This window comes from Nomascus leucogenys, unplaced genomic scaffold, assembly GCF_006542625.1.
Source record: "Nomascus leucogenys isolate Asia unplaced genomic scaffold, Asia_NLE_v1 Super-Scaffold_526, whole genome shotgun sequence".
NCBI lineage: Eukaryota > Metazoa > Chordata > Mammalia > Primates > Hylobatidae > Nomascus > Nomascus leucogenys.
Window position 1 is genome coordinate 126,486 of NW_022095777.1, and position 22,197 is coordinate 148,682.

At 41.9% G+C, this 22,197-nt stretch overlaps 1 pseudogene and 1 gene segment (V, D, J or C); both read right to left on the minus strand.

The window, feature by feature from the left end:
- Positions 1 to 1,924: 1,924 nt before the first annotated feature.
- On the minus strand, positions 1,925 to 2,752 carry LOC100581810 (annotated as a pseudogene). Its single transcript, XR_004029029.1, has 2 exons — positions 2,704 to 2,752; positions 1,925 to 2,335 (listed from the first exon to the last, which is right to left on the minus strand). The product of XR_004029029.1 is annotated as an immunoglobulin kappa variable 2D-28-like (transcript).
- Positions 2,753 to 12,535: 9,783 nt separating this feature from the next.
- Positions 12,536 to 21,627, minus strand: LOC100582149. The segment is given in 4 exon segments: positions 12,536 to 12,867; positions 13,297 to 13,359; positions 15,519 to 15,525; positions 21,622 to 21,627. Coding segments are annotated over 4 exon segments (408 nt in total).
- Between the last annotated feature and the right edge of the window lie 570 nt (positions 21,628 to 22,197).

Here is a 22,197-nt window from a genome sequence, read left to right on the forward strand (position 1 = left end):
CAAGGCCACCTGCCTGCCTCTGCACTGCCATGGTACAGACAGAGAAACCTTGTCACATTCAGTCTACCATATTTTGAAGCTTCTCTGTAATACATTTGATTATGCTCTGATTCTCTTTGTATCCCTTTCAGTATTTGGAATCATTTATTTTTCACCATTTTGACTTGAGAGTATCGCCCCTTGAGGTATCAGCACCATGTAGGCTGTATGTTTGTTTGGTTTTTAAAGGTGTCCAACCACCTTGAGTGGTTTGGGCCTTTCCCCCTGTCTCACATCAAAGCAGAATCTTAGGTCACTAGGTGCTGTCAATCACTTGATGGCCAAAGATGGTGATGACATTGCTTAGTTCCTGCCCTTGCTACTTATGCTTGTCTTCCCTCCCTGCATTCCGTAATAACTTTTAAGCTCCATGATGCATTAATTAGCATTTTAAACAGTGTATTAAGTGTCTTATGTTTCTTATTTTCACAGTCTCAGTCTGCTTGATTTCTATATAAATATTGCAATATCTACTAAACCCAACGGAAATGGTACTTTGGAATTTTAGTTGCACTTGCCATGAAATCCATTATCTTAGAGTAGAAAATCATCTCAAATATACTTTAAACCTTAAATCTGAAGCAGGAGCTTCTTGTTCTGTTGCTTCAATCATTTTGTGTCTATCACACAATATGGTAATATGTAACTGACATAACTCATCATTGAGCTTGATAGAATATTCTAACACTAGAACACTATTTTACATGGAATCTACTGAAAGAATAAATTTTCTATGTTTTTACAACTAAAACAGATGATCCAGATACATTTTCTGGTAATGACGATATCATAAGTATATAATACATTTTTGTAACATTTGAAACCTTTTATTATGATGACATAGTACTAAATTAATCATCCCTAAAATAGTACTTAGAATAAATACTTTTACAATTAGAATTTGGTTGAGGAAAAGAAAAAACCCTCATATAATTCTGCATTTTTCCCATGGCATATTTAGTAAACTCTGTGTTTTTCATCTTTCATTTATGCTGCTTTTTTTTTTTTTTTTTTTGACAGAGTTTCTCCTTGTGGCCCAGGCTGGAGTGCAGTGGCACTATCTCAGCTCACTGCAACCTCCGCCTCCCAGGTTTAAGTGATTTTCCTGCATCAGCCTCCCAACTAGCTGGGATTACAGGTGTGTGCCACCACGCCCTGGCTAATTTTGTATTTTCAGTAGAGACCGGGTTTCACCATGTTGGTCAGGCTGGTCTCGAACTCCTGACCTCAAGTGATCCACCCACCTCGGCCTCCCAAATTGCTGGGATGACAGGCGTGAGCCACTGTACCTGGCCAGTGCTGCTTATTTCTGAAGCTCACTTTTGGAGTTGCAAGAACTCCCTCTTCACTGGGAAAAATGTAATTGAGGCAAATCAAAATCTTTTGGCATTAAGATCTTATATCTGCCATGGATTTACAAAGTCTAAGAATAGTCAGAAATCAAACATTTTTTTCTGATTGTTCTTATCCATACTGCCCCTGAGGACAGCTTGTATAGAACACATTCTCCAACATGACACTGGAAAGTGCAGTTTAGTGTGAGTAGTAAAGTGAAATAGAAAGTAAGGAAAGTGGGAAAATACCAATTTCCCAATAATTCCAAGTATTGTCACCAAGTATTAATTGGTGTAAAATAAACCCCAAGCTGGTCATTTGTCACATGTATTCCACTTGTGTTGTCACTAAGCTGCATCTATGTTCTGGCTGTTATGCTGACTGAATGTACTTGGCGAATGTGGGCAAGACAGGCAGGGTGAGGATGAGCCTGGCAACTGATAAAGCTTTGACCATGTGGGACTGAGGTGCTGCTGAGACTCTCATGGGCCAGAGTCCTCAACAGCAAACCCTGCCCCTGAGTTCTCCAACAGCCTCCTCTTCTGCAGACTCATAGTCCCTGCTGAGCTACTCCCCAGACAAGCAGTGCAAGTGAGCAGCTGGGACACCCCAGCAGAGAGGTTTCTGTATTGGTCTGTACCACCGTGGGAGGAAGCTGTATACCTTGCATGCAGTAATAAACCCCAACATCCTCAGCCTCCACCCTGCTGATTTTCAGTGTGAAATCAGTGCCTGACCCACTGCCACTGAACCTGTCTGGGACCCCGGAGGCCCGATTAGAACCCAAATAGATCAGGAGCTGTGGAGACTGGCCTGGCTTCTGCAGGTACCAAATCCAAATAGGTGTATCCATTACTATGCCGGAGGCTCTGACTAGACCTGCAGGAGATGGAGGCTGGCTCTCCAGGGGTGATGGACAGGGAGAGTGGAGTCTGGGTCATCACAATATCCCCACTGGATCCTGAAATTATGAGAGAGAAGTGCAAGGTTATGTGAAAGCGTAATGAGCAACTTTTGAGATTTGCCTTATGATATTGATTAATGGCTAATTTTTTATTTTTACAAATTTGTATTCATATCATAAAAACAAACTTTTTAAATGAACCCTTTACTAAATAGGCACAAGAGCTCTTTCATTTCTCAAGATATTATTCAGAGCACTGCTTTTAGGAGGTTTCTAACCATTGTCAGGGCAAAATATGAATTCCTCTCCCTGGAGCATAGGCCATATTCCTTTAACACATGGTTAGAATAAACATGGGAATCAGTGGGGCCGCCAGAGCTCACCCTCCCACCCCCTCCTCTTCCCTCATCTCCTTCCATCCTTACCAGGGATCCAGAGCATTAGCAACCCCAGGAGCTGAGCAGGGAGCCTCATCGTGAGAAGAACTGAAGAGTCCTGATCAGTCAAGTCAAGGTTAGAGCTGAGCTTTTATCTCAGACTCACAAGGGAAGGTCCTCCCTAGGGGACAATATGCAAATCCCCTCGTGGGTGCAGTGGTGTGGAAAGAGCCACTGGGTGGGAGGTGAAGGGGGTAGATATGTCTTCTCTGTGAGCAATGTGATATGAAGTGTCCCTTGGAGGAAACTAATAAAATCTAATTCATCAGTAGAGTAGGAAGAAGGACCTGAATTTGAAAGTTTCGATCTTGGGCAAGTAACATTTTATAGGATGTCAGGGCTTCCAAATTCTTGTCAACTCTGAGCGTGAACCCATGTCTCTCCCTGGCCTGTATGTTGCACAGCCACAGCCATGAGACCACAGTTCAAAAGGAGATTTTCTATGTAGGAAGAGCAATAACTGAATCCACGGTTTTAAGTCTCAGGGTCAGCAGTACTATGGATGACATTTTCCTAGGTTTTATTGAAAGATGATCACAGGTCAGGGATATGAATCTACCACACAACTCATCGTTACAATAGGAAAACAGCTTGAGTAGTCTTCATTTGTCAGTGATGTGCTTAATATTGAATTTAGCTGCTCCTGAATAATAGCGCATACATCAAATCACTTCACAGGGACTGCCACTGTCCTGAAAAAAAAAAAAAATCCTGGGAGCAATTAAAACAATAGTTTCTAGTGCTATGTAATCTTCAGTGATTTAATACAAAGTCTGATTCACTTGGTAAAGAACACACACCAAGAAAAACAAAACAGAGCTCTAGATATTATTATTCCACACAAAGCTTGTCCTGATTATCTTCTGGGTAAATGCACTGGCATAAGATGTTTTAACAAAGTTGGTGAAAAAAATTTGAGTAAAAATGATATTGATCTTAAAATGTTGAACTTCATGGCAGTAATCTAAATTGAGAATATCAAATCATAGTGTGGAAGTAGGATTAGAATAAATGTATCATATTTCACCATTTAAACTTTTATTTATTCTTTTCTTTCATTACTTTTTGTAAATCTTATGTATTCGACTGTTTTTTTTTTGACAGAATGTCACTTTGTCACTGAGGCTGGAGTATAGTGGTGCAATCTCCGCTCACCGCAATCTCTGCCTCCCAGGTTCAAGCAGTTCTCATGCCTTTGGAGTAGATGGGACTACAGGCACTCTCCACCATGCCCAACTAATTTTTGTATTTTTAGTAGAGATGAGGTTTCCACATGTTGGCAAGGCTGGTCTCAAACTCCTGACCTCAAGCAATCTGCCTGTCTTGGCCTCCCGAAGTGCTGGGATTACAGGAGTGAGCCACTGTGCCTGGCATTGACTTCTTTTTTCTTGTGATGCTGATCAGGTCAAATATGGTTCTTAGCCTTGAAAATGTCAAACTTCTAATTCATCATCATAGTTAAAAGAGTCAGAAACAGATGCTGAAAAGAGAAATAAAAGTAAACACAAAAAAAGAAACACACAATCTAAAAGAGAATATTAAGGTACATGTTATCACTGGTATAAACGGATTGGCCTGAAAAGGTGTTAAATGAATAATCAATTCCACCCACTATCCTATATAGAAACTTGCTTTGTGGGAAAACGAATAACAGTAATAAATCTGTCAGGCTTGATTTTACTATTAGTCAGTTCATCAAAATCTTAGTTTTACAAAGTATTCTTTAAGGTGCTGAATTTCAGAGAGTACTACTGTTTCCTTTGAAAATTAATGACAAAGCTTTAAAAAGTTTACCATTGGGATTGGTTGTTTTATCCCATAATCTCTTGTCATTACATATCTGAAAATGTAATACTTTGTAAAAATTTTTCATTCATAAAAAGGCCGTAAAATGACCCTATACTAAAGGCATTGTAATTGCCCTATACTATTAAACTTAGAGAATAATATTCTTAATTCTAAACAGGAATCTCTCTCTTGAATGTTAATAGAGTATGCAGACGATTTGCAACAGCAGACAAAGCTGGTTGCTCCACAGTGGACACAGATAAAAAAGTAGATGAACAGTTCATTTGATCCAGGTGTGGAGCAGGCCTCTGTATTTCTCTAATCTGGACCATAATCACTTGAATGAGGAAGGACTCATACAGGTGGGGTTTAGTGCGTCTTACTTCACAGCTGCTGTTAGTTTGGAGTCCATAAAATTGAAGGCAAGTGTATTATTTGTATGACTTAAGAAGACAGCCTCAGAAGCGGAACTGTGTCCATTATGCTGGAGTCAGTGTTTGTAGGGCGGATAGTGTGGACCTGTTTTTAGAGTTTGAGAAACTGAGCTTCTGATCAAAGAGAAAGAGACGTCCATAGGGTGGCAGTAGCACACATGACTGTTATTGGGTGAAGCTTTGACAGATTTGCCCAAAGGAGTCCCTCACAGCAGGAGACTGTCTAGAATCAAAGATTTCAGGGCTGCTACTCAGAAAAGGTGGAGAACAAGGGAACTCCTAAGGTAAAGGAAAATTGGAGAAAGGCTTTCTGTGTCTAGGGGTAGCAAGACAACAGCTTAATCTGGGTCCGAGATATCCAGATGGCAGGAGTGGTTTGCAATTTTCATCACCTGGGGCTTATCTTACCTACTGCTAACAGATGTGGGTGAGGTTTCCCATGATATGAAAAGCAAGCATTCTCTGAATGGCTAAAAATCTTCTTTGGGGCTGGGCACAGTGGCTCATGCCTGTAATCCCAGCACTTTGGGAGGCCAAGTGGGCAGATCACGAGGTCAGGAGATTGACACCTTCCTGGCCAACATGGTGAAACCCCATGTCTACTAAAAATACAAAAAATTAGCCAGGCGTGGTGGCACGTGCCTGTAGTCCCAGCTACTCAGGAGGCTGAGGCAGGATAATCTCTTGAACCCTGGAGGCGGAGGTTGCAGTGAGCAAAGATCGCGCCACTGCACTCTAGCCTGGGCAACAGAGCAAGACTCCGTCTCAAAAAAACAAAAAAATCTTCTTTGGGCTGTTTTTGAAATGATTGGATTGGAAAACTTGAGTTTGGCACAGGGCATTTAGCAATAGCCTGCAGTTTAGAAACACACCACATAGGGGCAGTTTGCCCTGGCCATCTTTAGCTCATTTCTACAACACTGTCACACATTCTGTAAACTTTGTTCTGCAGACTGTACTTGTCCAAACAGGCAAACTCTCACTGTTCTGGAGGAGACTGAGACATACAGAGGCCTGTTCTCCACCTGGACCTCAGTGGAGGTTTTTCCTGACTAAAAGTGAGAGTTGCCCCTGTGTAAGAGGTGGGCGGATGATGAGGTCAGGAGATCGAGACCATCCTGGCTAACACAGTGAAACCCCATCTCTACTAAAAATACAAAAAATTAGCCGGGTGTGGTGGCAGGCGCCTGTAGTCCCAGCTACTCAGGAGGCTGAGGAAGGAGAATGGCTTGAACCCGGGAGGCAGAGCTTGCCGTGAATGGAGACGAAAATAAGACCAAGTCACCCACAAAGGAGCTTCCCTCTGTGACGCTGCAGGTCCTGTGACTGGATTCCTGGCTCCAGACACCTGAGATTGAAGCTGTCTGCATTATCTCACTAACTGAAAATTGTCACCCACTGGGGCATAGATTCATGGATAAATATTCTGGTACACAGAGAGCTCAGGGAATGAAGGCTTCTTGTATGTCTACATCTTGTGCTTCTGAGAATTTCTCTCTCCCAAAACTGGGGAAAACAGAGTTGTTTACATATTTGACGTGTAAGGCCACATGTAACATGTTTCTGAGTCTTCAGACCCTGTTCTAAACCTGCCAGATCTGAATCTGTTTCCAAATGTTTGAATTATTTGTCTTTACTTTTTCTTAAAAAAAAAATGGAAAAAAGTCCTATGAAACAGCAGACTGAGCCGTGAGATTCGGTGCTGGAGTTTTCCTTCCTGCGTGTTAATCTTTCTGCAGAGCCCACCTCACCAAACGTCAATACAAAAGGTGAAACAATAGTTCCACTGCCTCCCCGAGCCTTCTGCGTCTTATAAGTTCCCTCGAAATTCTCACCTTTATAGGGTCTCCATAAAACCACTCCTCAAAAGTAGGTCTCTATAAAACCACAACTTGCCTGGAAGGTTATTAATTTTTTTCCACCATTTGAACATGAAAGTTGTCTTTTTGACCTTATATTAAAGCTTGGTTTAATTGAGAGGTGGAGGGTGGAGACCCCAAGAAGATTCTGGGGACTGAATCGGGAATTTGAGCCTTTTAAACTGCAGTGGAAACTGCCTGTGATGTGAAAATTTGTATGAATATACCAAGAAGACAAAGAAATTTGTTTCTTACTTTTTAATTTAGAGAACATGGTTCACCTACAGAAAAATTAGAAATAAAATTTGAGAATTCTGACACTTATAACTCCTAATTTTATATTAATTTTAAGATCAGCAAAATATTCATATGAATTTTGAATGCAGAAATGTTAAGTCCTTCAGGAAAAATCAGGGACAAAATTAAATCACTTAATTTATAAAATCAACTGAAATTCTCTTTTAGCCTCTTCCTGTCAACTCCTGTTCATAAAAATCTAAAGTTCAGAACAAGAAAGAGGCAGGGGCTGAACAAATTACCTGGTGCTCATTCCTTGTTATAACAACAACAACAACAACAACAATAATAATAATAATAATTGCACAGCCTCTACATGGGCACCTGGAAATGGTGACTCTGCCTTATGGAAGCAGCAGCTTCATGTCACGGTAGTAAATTTCACTTTTACTGGTCCTTTCTTGGCCAGCAGTCAATGATCACCCAAAGTTCACACGCTCTATGAAGCATCAACTGTGCTCAAATTTCAGTACTTCCAGAAATTTGTTTTTCTAAAATATATCCTAGCAAGAAAAGAATGCAAGATCAGTAATAAAATAAAAATAAAATAAATTTTAACCTCCTAGAAGCAGTCAGGGCATGAAATTACAAAGTGTAACAAAGGACTGTAGATATGACCATGTCTTAGAAACTTACTTTACCAGCTCTTACTCATATTTAATATTCTTACCCTAGAAAATAAGAACATCGTCAACCTAGAAAATGACTTTTTGTATTGTGAAATCCTAGCAGCCCTAGGTAGAATTTAAAGCCTAATATGAGAATCTCTGTTATCTGCTTATCCCAGAAAATCTGATTGCACTAAAAGTATCTATATTTAGCACATTAAAATTAAAATAAAAATATTTAGCACAGGATCAATAAAAACCTATTGATCCTGTGGAATACTGTAGCAAATGTGTGCAAGTTTATGATACTCCTGAAGAGACCCTTAAACTTGAGCAATATCTTTTGTTTCCAGGTTGATGCTAAGGTATTAAATTTCAGTAAAAGTAATTTGTCTTGAGCTCAAACTAGCTTATAATATTTGTCATTACATATAGTTCAGCTTATTCAGGACTGGTAAGAAAATATGACATCATGAGAAAACTGTTATTAAATTTGCCCCAATATTAATATTTGCAGAGAGACTGAGAGGCATGATTTGCACAACCATATTCAAGATATTAAAATGTTTAATGGAATAGGCAAATCCATAAAAGAAATAAAAACTTTAGGCCAGAACTTGGAACAGGGTTAATATACCTATCGAGAATTTGACTTGTGTAGCCTACTGAGTTATTGACAGAAGGACTGGGTAAGAGTTGGTGCAGTAGAAGTCAGGACATCACAGTGCCAACTTTTACCCCTTCCTCATTAGAAAGCCAGGTCAGAAACTGCCCCGACACAAGGAAAATTAAAAGAAAATTCCCTGAGAACTCTTTGTGACTGCCTGGTCATACTCTGGTTATGGTTGGGAGGCTGACTTCTCCCAGCTGGTATTGCACTGCAGCTTGTATTTCTGGGTACTCAGCTCTACAGCTGCCATCAAATGGCATTAAATGGTTTACCCAAATCAATAAGGTAACTGTAATATGTGCTCCATAAACTTGGAGAGAACCAGAGTTCCTGCTGATAGGTATATGTATTCCATTCCATTCTGTTTCATGAGTGTCTTTATTTAAAAAAAATGAAGGAAGCTCACAGTGGCCTTTTTGGAATCTGGAGGCAATAGATTCTACACCATGGAATACTGATCATGTCACCATTTAGGTGACATGGAAGTCTTCCCAGGCTTTAGTGGAGACCCAGGGCAGAAAAGGGCTGTGCAGCAGGTCCAGCCTGCACTGTAGGCGGCACTGCCTCTTGGGCCAATGCAGACACGGATGACTTGCCAAAGCTATCAACCATGTGGGTAGAATTGACACTGACAGAACACTCCACAACTACAGCAGACCCTATAGTCATTTTAAAACATTAGCTAAGAGAGATCATGCTTTGGGCCACAAGCTATTTCAAAGAAATTAAATGGATTTCAATCATACAAAATAAAGTTTCAGAAGCCAAGGGAAATTTATTAGGAATCAATGACAGAAAGCTATCAGAAAAAACTCTCAATATTTTTAAACTATGTAACATACTACTAAATAAAGCCTGGGACAAAGATGAAACCAAGAGATGGACATTTCAAAGCAATTTTAAGTGAAAGAAAACACATATCAAAATTTGTGGGATGCAAGAAGACATTGAATTTATAACCCTGAATTTCTAGAAATATTCATGCATTTTAGCAAATAAATTTTCAAACCAATCCCCTGAGCTGCCACCCTGACATGTGAGTACAAGAAGAGCAAATAATGCTCAAAATATTTTATTCTTAAAAATGTGTGCATGTGATGAGCACATGTCTAGTATTGCAGCAAAGAAGTCACATCAGCCTGGAAATAAAAACCCACATTAGCAGCTTCACAGGAGAAAGTGGATGGGCAGGGTGAGTAAGTGTGCAGAGAAAATTGCAAGATAGGAAAAGTGAAAATAGGAATTGTGTGTAATATTAATACAGGCTATGCATGTGTGAGACCCCTGTGAGCTTTGACTTGCTCACAGGCAAAAATCATGCAGTGCAGACAACTTTCGATCCTCAGAGGGTTGGTGAGAATGAGGTCATTTGGCAAAGGGAGGAAAAAGTGCCCCGAAGGTCATCAGAGGCAGCAGGTGAGGTCACGACCCACTAAGATCCCCTCCCAGTGACATGAACGAGGTCCCTGAAGCTCCAGAGAGGACATGGCAGCCACTCCCTGGGGAGTCTGTGGGGCCTGAACACCCTAAGTTGGGAGGAAGGAAGAGGCTCTGGGAGCCTTCCTGGGGACTCTGGCCCTGTTCGCACAGAAGTGGAGCCCATTCCTCTAAGTGAGGACTCATGGCCTCTTCAACGGCTCTCCAGCCATCTTCACCTGAGCCCACCTGCTGTGCACTCCATCTCTGGGCGCTGCAGTTGCTGGTGCTGCACTGAGGGGCTGAGCCTCCTAGGGAGGCTGTGTTTGAGGCCCTCAGGCTGTGCAGGGTACTGGTGAGTGTTCTGCTCACAGGAGAACGTGCAGCATCTCCAGGCTCCAAACTGGTGCCTGTGATGAAGAAATGAATAAAATGTTGATTGTATGTGTGTCCTTACTTGTTGGTATGTGTGAAAATATACTCTGGAGACTTGTTATTAATTTTGTCTTATACACCACTTGCTGTAAACCAAATTCGTACTGTCTATGTGGTCTGCCTGATTAAAACTACAGATTTAATTATGCTTGTCATGGAATACATTATCTTAAATAGAAAATTATCTCTAATGTAACATATTTCTTTAATCTAAATCTGGATTACTTTATCCTGTTGATTGCAACATTGTTTTACTTTAGTCATACCATGCCATAGCATGTAAATCATGGGCTCATTACTAATTCACAAATATTCATAGAGCACTATTTTAAACTGACTCTATGGAAAGCACACTTTTTTATATCACTATTACTAGAATGTGGGAATCAGGTTTATGTCCAAGTACTGACGAGGTACGGTGAAAATAATACATTAATTTATTGTTTAAAAATGTTTTACTTTTTTTGACCAAATAGTACCAACATACTCACTTCTAAAACTTTATTTGTGTTTAAAAAAAAAATGAAAGGAATATTCATTCCCAGGTACAGCAATGTAGATAGAAGTGGAAAGGCCAAAACAACCATTGCAAAAGGTACAAACCACTTAGAATAATAAAATACCAAAGTTAGAATTAAATGACTTTAGAAAGTAGTGGAAGGAATAAGGAATGAACGTTCTAAAATTCCACAGTAAAAGGAATCTTTCATTGTTGAGCTGATGCTCACCTGACTTTTTGTCCTTCTGCCATAGCCACCAAGTTTGCCTGTGGAAACAAGCTCTGACTTGGCACAGGCAGATCAGCTCTCCTGGGAAAGGAGAATCCAGCTAAGCCTTGGGAGTTGCACAGGGCAGCCTCTATACATGGCCCGTGCTTCCCCTGGGACACGTGTTGAGGTCTGAGTCAGCAGGAAGGGATGGAGGTGCTGGTCTAGAAGGATATAAAACTCCCACAGATTCAGCGTGCTCCCCTAATCCCCACGGCTACACAGAGCATCGCGAATACATGTCTGAATCATGGACACTCGTCTCCATCCCCACTGCTCCCCCTGCTGGTGTAGACCTTGCTGAGTCTTCTGCTCATCATGTCAGTGCTTGTGACATCTCCAGACCCAACCAGCAGTCTCTAGGGGCAGAATGAGTTTCAGATGCTCTGCTTGGCTGTGTTGGGTTGACAAGATATGAGCTTCATGACCTCAGGTCTCCTTGCACAGGGATTTCACTAAGCCTTTGGTGATTACAGATTTAAAACCCTTCCCAAAGCACTATTTTCCCAGAAAATTCGCAGTGATGCAGGCTCCACCCAGGAAGCCAGGTAGTGGTGCCTTCAACTCTGTGATTCTTCACAAGAAACACATCAGGCCTCCTGGGTCCACATCGTGAACTGCCAACTCCACCACCATCCACATCCCTACCTACCAAAGGCCAAGGGCAGTTTAACTGAAGCTGACCTCTCCTGTGTTTCCTTCATGCTTTCATCCCTAATGTCTGCCCAATCTTCAATTCTTAACGTTTGGAAATAAAAACGTTCACATCATTCTGTATTTTTCCAGTTTTCTATGGGAAAAATTATATACTCTACATTTTCCAGTATATGCTTTTTATTTTTGAAAACAACTTGTGGAATTTCAGGGACTCCTTTTTTCTATCATTAAGAGGTAACTAAGGCTAATTAAACAGTTTTAGCATTAGGATCTTGTATCTTCTATGAATTTACAAAAAATTATTTGATGCTCCAAAACCAAGATTTTTACTGACTGTCCTCAGTCAGCTTCCCCTTAGGATAAATAGTATAGAATGCTGTCTCTACTATCTTTTGGGAGTGGGAGAATAGGGGAAGCAGGAAGTTAGAAAACTGGCAAAATACCAATATTAAATATTATCAAATGTCCTCTGAACAATATGCCAAAAACTGCTAAGCCCAAAGATGTATCCAACATGGGTAGTCACAATCTGTGTCCATGGCCTGGCTGCTCTGCAGATTACATTTAATTAACAAATGTACACAAGGTAGGGAGAGTTACGGTGAGCTTTCATTCTCCTCTCCCTTCCTTCTTGCTTGTTTACTCACAGGGCACTTGGACCCCTCATTCTCCTGCTGCTTATGACAGTCAAGGTTGTGGCAACTGGCAGGGCATAAAGGAGTGGTGCCTGAGGTGTGGCTGGGCTCTCAAAGTCCAGAGTCCTCAGCTGTGAATTGTCCCCTGGTTCTCCAGCATCTTCCTCTTACACAGATTCTGAGACCCTGCTGAGCTGCTCCCCAGACAAGCACCACATGTGGGCAGCTGGGTCACCCCACAGGGAGGTTTTTGTTCAGGGCTGTACCACTGTGGGAGGAAATTGTGTACCTTGCATGCAGTAATAAACCCCAACATCCTCAGCCTCCACCCTGCTGATTTTCAGTGTGAAATCTGTCCCTGCCCCACTGCCGATGAATCTGTCTGGGACCCCAGAGTCCCGGTTAGAAACCTGATAAATTAGGCGCCTTGGAGGTTGGCCTGGCCTCTGCTGAAACCAATACAAGTAGGTTTTTCCATCACTGTGTACGAGGCTTTGACTAGACCTGCAGGAGATGGAGGCCGGCTGTCCAGGGGTGACGGGCAGGGAGAGTGGAGACTGAGTCATCACAACATCCCCACTGGATCCTGAAATAAATAGAAAGAAGAGCAAGGTTATGTATAAACTTTATGCGTAATTTTAATAAATTTTGATTTGTTATTTATTTCAGGCTATATATGTATTTGTTCATATTTCAGGAATATACAGTTTCAAAATGGAACTCAAGGGATCCAAGGCTCAAAGCAGTCTCCAGAAGTCCCCACACCATCCCCTCTTTCTGTGTCAGTCTTCCCCAGAGCACAGATCCTTGTTTCTTCTTAAATCTTCCTCAGTCTCACAGATCTGATCATCACATGCCCCATCCTGGAGGACAACATGTGCACGTCCAATACAGCAAAGGAACACACATAGGAGTGTAGAGAGACCCCAGAGCTCACTGCTGATAGGAGGCAGTGGGGCCCTGAGAGCTCACCGTTCCATGCCACTCTCCTCCCTCATCTTTCTTCTGCCCTTACCTGGGACCCAGAGCATTAGCAGCCCCAGGAGCTGAGCAGGGAGTCTCATTGTGAGAAGGTGAACTGAGGAGTCCTCATCAGTCAAGGCAAGGTTAGAGCTGAGCTTTTATCTCAGACTCACAAGGAAAGTCCTCCCTAAGGGATAATATGCAAATCATCTGGTGGGTGCAGTGGGGTGGAAAGAGCCAAGGGGAGGGTAGGAGCCTCTCTTGTGAGCAAAATGACTTAAATATCTTCTCTGGTTGGAGGGAAACCAATAGGCATAAAATCTATGCTGCCTGTGTGGGAGAAATTTAAGTATTTCTTTCTGTCTTCTCTAACAGATTTCTTGTTTCATAGCACTTTCCCAGGCACATTTTATACTTCTTGTTAATAAGGCCATGTTTCCACAAATATTTATTAATTCTTATGTTTTTGTTCATTTTTGTTTAAAAGAGTTCAGATTTGGCCCTTTCAATTTTTCAAAAATTGAAATAAAACACACACAAAGGGGCAGAAATGTTAAAAAGTGCAACTAAATAAAGTTTTATGTATACTCTCCAGATTCTTCCCTCACGTACCTACCTTCCAGGAAACAGCTGTTCCCCCATCCCAATCAAGGAAACTGGCATTCTGACATCTGTCCAAATAGATTGGATTTCTCTAGACGAAACCTCATATAAATGGAAGTAAACACGTTTGTTTGATCTAGCTCTTTTTTTGTTCCCTTAGTACTTTTGAGGCCTTCCTTCCTCTCTACAGATTCAAGTTACTGTCTGCTGTCATTTTTTGTGAATCTGAAGAATTTCCGAGAGAATTTGTTATAGGCATGTCTTTAATTATTTCTCTTCATTTTTATCAAGAAACGTTTTTACTTTACTTTTATTTTGAATGCATACTTTCACTGGATATTGAATCCTTGGTTTTGTTTTGTTTTGTTTTCCAGCATTTAAATATGTCATTCCACTGTTTTCTAGCCTCCTTTGGGCATGATGAAAAGTTAGCTGATGGCTTTATCACTGTATTTCTGTATATAGAGAGTCATTTTATGTTTGATGCATTTGAGATTTCCTCCTTGTCGTTGGTTCAGCATTTTAATTATAATATGTATAGTTATGTGTATCATTGTGTTTGTCCTGAATAAGTTCTTTCGATTTCTTTTCTCTATAGATGAATGAGTTTCATTGTTTCCTGAAAGCTTTTGTCATCCCTCCAAAATTTTTTTTGCCACTGTCTCTCTGTCTTCTCCTTTCTGACTCGTTGCATATTTCTGGTCTTCTTCACATTGACTTGTAAACCTCTAAGGTCATGACTATTTTTCTTTAGTTGTTTTGCTTCTTTTTCAGATTAGATAATTTCTACTAAATTGTCTTCAGGCTCATTGATGCTTTTGCCAACTTAAACTCCTGTTGCCCTATCTAGTGAATTTTCCATACTGTTTTTATATTTTTCATCTAGAATTCCTATTTGGTCCTTTCCCGTAGTTTCCCTTTCTCTGTTGAGAGATCCCATTCTTTGAGTCATTGTCTTTATATTTTCCTTTTTCAGTCCTTGCTCATAGTTTTGAATATTCTTTGAAGCATTTATGTGACAACCACTTAAAACTCTTAGCAAAATCCAGTATTTAGAAACAGTCCGGAGTCAGCCTCCACTGACTGATTTATCTCAATATGGTTTATGATTTTCTCTTTCTTTTCAGGAATTTTTATGGAAAAATGTCAGTTGATAATATATTTTTGTACGTCTCACAAATCATATATAATTCTGCATTCTGTTTTATTTTTCTAAGATTGTTGAATTTCCTCTTAATAGCTTGCCTGGACTTATGCTGCAGAATCTATCCTTGGCCACTAGCTGTTTGGTCATTGATATTTCTGCTTTTTTTTCATTGTAAGTTTTAGCCAGAAGCCATACCTGTGTCTGCACAGTTTAGTAATCACAGTAACTTGGGCATTTGTGTTGCTCAAACTCCTTGAGCTCAATAATCTACTTTCTGCCAATGTATATGTGTGTGGCTTGAAGCGTGCACAAAAAAGACACCTCCTTCACTTTTATTCACTGGGCCCACTTGGGTCTCTGTCACTCAAATATGCAATTTCTAAGTCACATCTGCTCATTCTAAGAATGTGTGCAGGGATGATCTCTATAATTCTATGACTCCGTGGTTTCCTGTAATCCATTATCAAGTTTTAGCTGGTGTACCACTCTCCCCAACCAGGGTCATCACCTTGGACTTGCAAAACTCTGGGCCTTTTCTGGGCATTTCCTGCAGAGTTCAGCACCATTAGCTGAAAACACTGAAGGATCTTGTTCTACTGTCCATCCCAGCTCAAGTCAATCCCCTTTGGCGACAAGATTCCAGTTGTTGCTGCCATTTCAGCTGCAAAACTACAGTTCTAAAATTCTTGTTGACGAAGCTTGGGTGAAAAAAAGCAGTTCCAGGCAAAAGGCCATAGACTTTTCTTATCTGTTAGTCCGAAGTGCACCATTTTGTAAGCCCCCCTGCCATTTTGTAGACCTCGGTCAAAGTGAAACATTCCACGGGGGTTGGAACTGTGAGAAACATCCTGCCTAACCACCTGAATACAGGAACATCCCTATCGTCTTCTGCTGGACGGTGGGTCCAAGAAACATTCTTATCACACCCCGCTGGGCAAAGGGCCCAGGGAACATCCTTGGCAAAACCGCCTGACCACAGGAACATCTTGTCAACATCCTGCCGGGCAGCAAGTCGTACCGCCCAGACCCCTCCCGCCCATACGTATAAGTACCCCAGCCTGTAAGCGACAGTGGGCTCCAGTATTAAGCTAGTTCCCCACCTCCAGAGTCTTGTGCTGGACATAAAACCTGCTTTGCTGTAGAGCCGCCAACTCTCTCTCTATCGTTCTCTAACCCTCTCCTTCCCTTCAAAACCTAACACTGTCCTTACTCAAAGGTCTCATGCTTTTTCAAGATACAGCTGTATCTCCTTTTATTGTGTTTTGCTTTATTGTGCTTTATGGATACGGTGATTTTTGCAAACTGAAGGTTTGTGGCAACTCTGCCTCAGTTAAGTCTTTTGGTGCCATTTTTCCGCAGTAGGTGCTTACTTCCTGAAAAATGAAGGTATGTACATTTTTTAAGCATAATACTATTGTACATTTAACCGACTAAAAGTGTCAACGTAACTTTTGTATGCACCGGAAAACCATAAATGCATGTGACTCCCTTTATGATGATACTCATTTGATTGCAGTGATTGGAAACTAGACCAGCAATATCTCTGAGGTGTGCCTATAAACACATCTCAATTTCTTTGATGTCTTTGGCAATTTCCAGAGCAGCCACAGTGACAAGGTCTGGAGCGAGGGTACACTTGCCGTGACAGTGGGTCTGAGGCTGGGCATGGGCTAGCCCACATAGAGGTGGCTTAGGGTCTGAGTTGCCAGTGCAGGGTGAGACCCTGAGGCCTGGGTCTGGGGCAGTGCAGAGGGTAAGGTTGATGCCAAGGGGCTGGGAGGTAGCCCTGTCACAGGAGACAAAACAATGGCTTCTTACTGGGGAGTGCATATAACAGCACCTCCCTCTCTGGGCAGTGCACAACTATGGCTGCAGGTGACCGTCCAGGCAAAAGCACCAGTTGCCCCTGTGGAGCAGGCTGCTGTGATCCTCGACAAGAAACATTAAAGGGCCTCCACTGGGAAGGCTGAATGGTGGGAGATTGCCTGGGTGGCTGCTGAGGTTATCAGTAGCAAAGGCTGCAGGGTCCTCCCACAGAGCAAAGTATGGGGCCCACAGTGGCACCACTGCTGGCTGATAACAATTGCTTCCCCTTTCTTTGTTCCTAGAGGTATCAGGGCTCTCAGGTGTGCCATCAGCTTCCAGCCATCCTTTGCGTGTGGTTATTCCTGGCTTTTTACTCTATCATGTTGCTGCATGTTTGTAATTGAACTCTTCAGCCCTCCCAGGGTATTGGCCTTCTTGGATAACTGACTAATTGCTGGGTTTCGTGAGGGGTGAAGCCTGGTATCTCTTACTCTGCTATCTTGCTGACATCAGTTCCCCAGGACATCATATTGATGATGATGTTTTGAACTTTGCCCTGACCCTATTATGGAATAATACTTAGGCTTGATGGGGTGAGAATTAGAGCATTTAACATGTAAGAGGGATATGAATTGTTTGGGTCACAAGGCTGACTGATGCCAGTTAAACCCTTCAAGATGGCTGTCACAAGACCTACCATTCTACAGTTTCCCCTAAAAGTGTGATCTCCGGGTGAGGCTTCCACCATGTCATATGCCTATCCCCCCCACAGTTAATCAGAATTCTGAATCTTGTATTCTTTATAATTTGACTTTCCTCTCTGTAGTTAATTTCTTCTATATGTATTCATCAAATAACATTTTGAATTTATTTGTTTAAAACCCTATAAAAAGGAATTCATACAAATAAAACCTAATTGATGAATCTTTGTCTTTGTGCCTAGTGCTTTGTGTGTCCTCTTTAAGAAATGTATTTCTGCACCTGTTTATCATATATGTTTTTATGCTCTTTACTAAAAGCTTTATTATTTTGCCTTTATATTTCAGTTTATGATTCACTTAGAGTTGATATTTATATAATATATAGGTGAAATGTAGAGGTCAGGATACATTTTGATGTAATATAGATATCTTATTGATCCAATACAGTTCACTTGTTATATATTTTTCTACTGATTACTGGTGTGAATGTCTGTGTCTCATCCATGATTCCTATTTACCCCATGCAACAAGATTACAAAGTGGGGACTTTGGGAGCTGATTATTCATGAGGGTTCCACCCCTGTGAATGGGATGAACGCCCAATAAAAGTGGCTTCACACAGAGTTTGTCTCTTTTGCCTTTCCACCTCCACAATTTGAGGACACAGCCACAAGCCACCATCTTGGAAGCTGGAGCAGCCCTCACGGGACAAAAAGATTGCCAGTGCCTTGACCTTGGACTTCCCAGCCTTCAGAACTGTGAGAAAGTACATGTCTCTTGTTTTAAATTACCTGACCAAGATATTTTTCTCTTTCAGTAGAAATGGTCTATGGTAACACTTTTTTTTGAGATGGAGTCTCAATCTTGGCTCACTGCAACCTCTGCCTCCCAGGTTCAAGTGATTCTCCTGCCTCAGCCTCCTGAGGAGCTGGGATTACAGGCATGTGCCACCATGCCTGGCTAATTTTTGTACTTTTAGTAGAGATGGGGTTTCACCATGTTGGTCAGGCTGGTCTCGAACTCCTGACCTCATGATCTGCCCACCTCAGCTTTCCAAAGTGCTGGGATTACAGGCATGAGCCACTGTACCTGGCCCGTGGTAACATTTTTATTGTAAATTGGGTGACTACATATGTGTGGATCTGTATTTACATTATCTAATGCATTGCACAGGGTTAAAGTCCTCACCCTTCACCAATACAGAATAATTAGTGTTATTTATAACAGGGTTTGTTATTGCCTGGTGTTATTCCTTCAATTTTGTTCTTTTTTTTTTTTTTTTTTTTGAGACAGTCTTGCTCTGTCACCCAGACTGGAGTTCAGTGCTATGATCTTGGCTCGTTGCAACCTCTGCACCCTGGGGTCAAGTGATTCTCCTGCCTCAGCCTCCTGAGCAGCTGGGACTACAGGAATGTGCCACCATGCCTGGCTAATTTTTTGTATTTTTTGAATAGAGTCAAGGTTTCACCATGTTGGCCAGGGTGGTCTAACCCCTGACCTCAAGAGATACGCTTGCCTAAGCTTCCCAAAGTGCTGAGATTACAGGCATGAGCCACCACGCCTGCCCTGTTATTATTATTATTGTTATTATTTATTTATTTATTTATTTTGAGATAGAGTCTGGCTCTGTTCCCCAGGCTGAGTGCAATGGTGCGATCTCGACTCACTGCAACCTCCACCACCTGGGTTCAAACGATTCTCCTGCCTCAGCCTCCTGAGTAGCTGGGATTATAGGCATGTGCCACCACGCCTGACTAATTTTGTACTTTTAGTAGAAATGGGGTTTCTCCATGTTGATCAGGCTAGTCTCAGACTCCTGACCTCAGGTGATCCACCCGCCTCGGCCTCCCAAATTGCTGGGATCACAGGAGTGAGCCACCGTGCCCAGCCCGGCCTGTTATTTTTATGCAAGATTCCAATGGCTATTTTTGACCTTTTTAAATGCATGTGTGATACGTATGTATCTCTATATATACACACACACACTATATATATGTATTATACACATACATATCACTATATATATACATCATATATATAGTGTGTGTGTATATATAGTGTGTGTGTATATATAGTGTGTGTGTATGTGTATATATATATATTATACATAGATATGAAACATCATTTCAATTTCACAAAAGCCTTCTGGGATTTCATTGTTACTGTATTGAATTAATTAAAGGAGAATTATGTTACAATATTAAGTGTTATAATGCATGAATATGGTATAAACTTCTATTTATTGAAGTTCCCATTGTTTTCTCTCAATAACTAAGCAGCCACCATAGTAGCTTCCCATAAGTAAACAGAAGGCTTAAGGAAAAAACACCAGCCATCTTGTGGAGGTTTGGTTTCCTGTGGAATAGCCACTACTATGCTGATAACAGTTTCAAAGTGCAAAATCTTCATGCTCCAGCCTGCCGATAATGAGACTGAAGTTTGGCCCAAACCAACTGGCACTCCACCAGGCTGGGACATTGTTGGTCCTGGTGGATGCCCTATGGATGAGGAGCCTGAGAGCCTGCCCAGGTTTCCACTGATGCTCTGCTAAGGAGCTGCTAATACGCTACTTGGTTCTGCAGGTGAGGGTGGCTTTATCCCCTAGAGAAAAAGACAGGGAGGCTGGAGACTGTGTCATCACAGTTTCTCTGGTGGTATCTGAAATTGGAGTAAAAACAGAAATGTCACACACGTAGACCAGATCCTACCTATTGTCTTCCCAGTGCATCCAGGACCATTGATCTACACTGAGCTTTAATCATTGTGCCTTCCCAGCAGGTGGTGCCAGGTAACAGGACTCAACAAGGTTGAGAAAGTTTCTCTGACATGCAGAACCATCCAGTGTTTCCTGCACCTGTGAGCCAGAGTAACAAGAATCAGAGCAGCTGAGCTGCAGCTTCCATAGTTCGCTCTGGGTCCTAACTGTGCTGCCCTTTCACAGACTTACGCCATGCATTGATATGGGCTCTGGACAGCAGGGTAGCTGGGAGAGACATGCATAACAGCTGCAGATGGCCCTGGGCTTCGGAACTGCAGAGACCACCTGCCTCCTCCTCCGTGCACTAAGCAGCCCATGCCGAGGTGGTCAGGTTAAAAAAGGCTGTTGGTTCAGCCTTTAGTGCAGCATTCAACACACAAGAAATCTTCAAGACTTCAGTAGATGGCAATAGGTATTGTAGATGGTGTTTCTGTGGTTGCTGTTACTGGTATTATTATTATTTCCTTGGATATGGGCTCTTTTTTATTTGCTTAGTTCTCTACCTTTAAAAACACCTCCTGTAGAGAACAGATTCAAAGATTATACTGTGGATAAAGTCCTTTACAGGCTTGAGCTAGAAATATTTCAGAATGAATTTAAGGTTTGAGAGATTTGTGTCGTGAAGAAAAGTTTTCAAAGGACTGAAGTCCCATTCAGGACTCCAGCCCTGCAAAACGTTCCTGGAAATAGACTGTACTTCATAACAGACCACAGAGGAGAGTGCAGGAGAGTGTAGAGACACCTTCTTACCCCTTGTATGAAAACTCAGTGACCTTCAGAGTGTGGCTGCATCTGAGAAACACTCTCAGCCGATGGAGGCACCAGGAGAAGCAGCTGGGGCAGCCCAGGCTCACGTATCTGCCTCCTTGGGGAGCTTATAGGGTTTGTAACACTGTGAGAGGGTCACTTGTATACTGTTGATCAATAATAAGAAGTTGCAGCAACTGCAGGCTGCAGCCTGCTGATGGTGAGAATAAAATCTGTCCTGGATCCAATGCCACATAACTGCAATGGGATCCAGGTTTGCAAATTGGATGCATCATATATCAGGAGCTCAGAAGCTTTCACTGGCTTCTCTTGGTATCAGGCTAAAACATGGCTAATGCCCTGTCTGGCTTGCCTGGCATGTGATGGTGGCTCTCACCTAGAGATGAAGACAGTGAGGATGGAGACTGGGTCATCTGGATGTCACATCTGGCACCTGAGATGGAAAACAAAACTGTTAACACTATTAACCATGTTATGAGAGGACTTTCGTGAATAGCCAGGCAGTACTGACCACACTGGCTGAGTAAATTTCTAGTGTTTTCCTTATTTATTTGGGAGCCAGAGCAGCAGGAGCCCTAGGAGCTGAGCAGGGACCCTCATGTCCATGCTGTGTCTTGACTGGGACTGACTCTTGCAAATGGTATGACCAGCCTGTGTACAAGTCTTCAGGAAGCTGGCTGTGCTTTTTTGAACATGAAAATTTCAACAGCTGCAAGAATGACTTTATCTCCATAATATTGCACAGGCCTAGTGTCCCCCAGGGGTCCTGAGATTGATCAGGCCTGCATACACTTGTCAGCAGAGAACATGTTTCTCTCTGGGGGGCCACAGAACAGAATCTGTCTAGTGTCTTGGAAGGAGATTGCTCTTCTGCTCTACTCATAGGTCATGACCTACTTTTCTTGCTAGCTTCCCGTCTAAGACCTGGCTTGTTGGAGAAGCACACCTCCAGAATCTGCAATAAATTTTAGAAGTGTCCTGCGTTTGGTAATGATGAATATTATTGAGGCCAGAGAAACTTCTTCTTTGCTCTGATCCTCTAGAGCCCTTGATGCTGTAAATCCTCAGCACTATCAGCCAGAGATGCAATGAGGAGGTATAAGAAAGATGGATGGATACATAGATGGATGGATAGAAGGACAGGTTTATTTATTAAAAACAAAAAAAGGA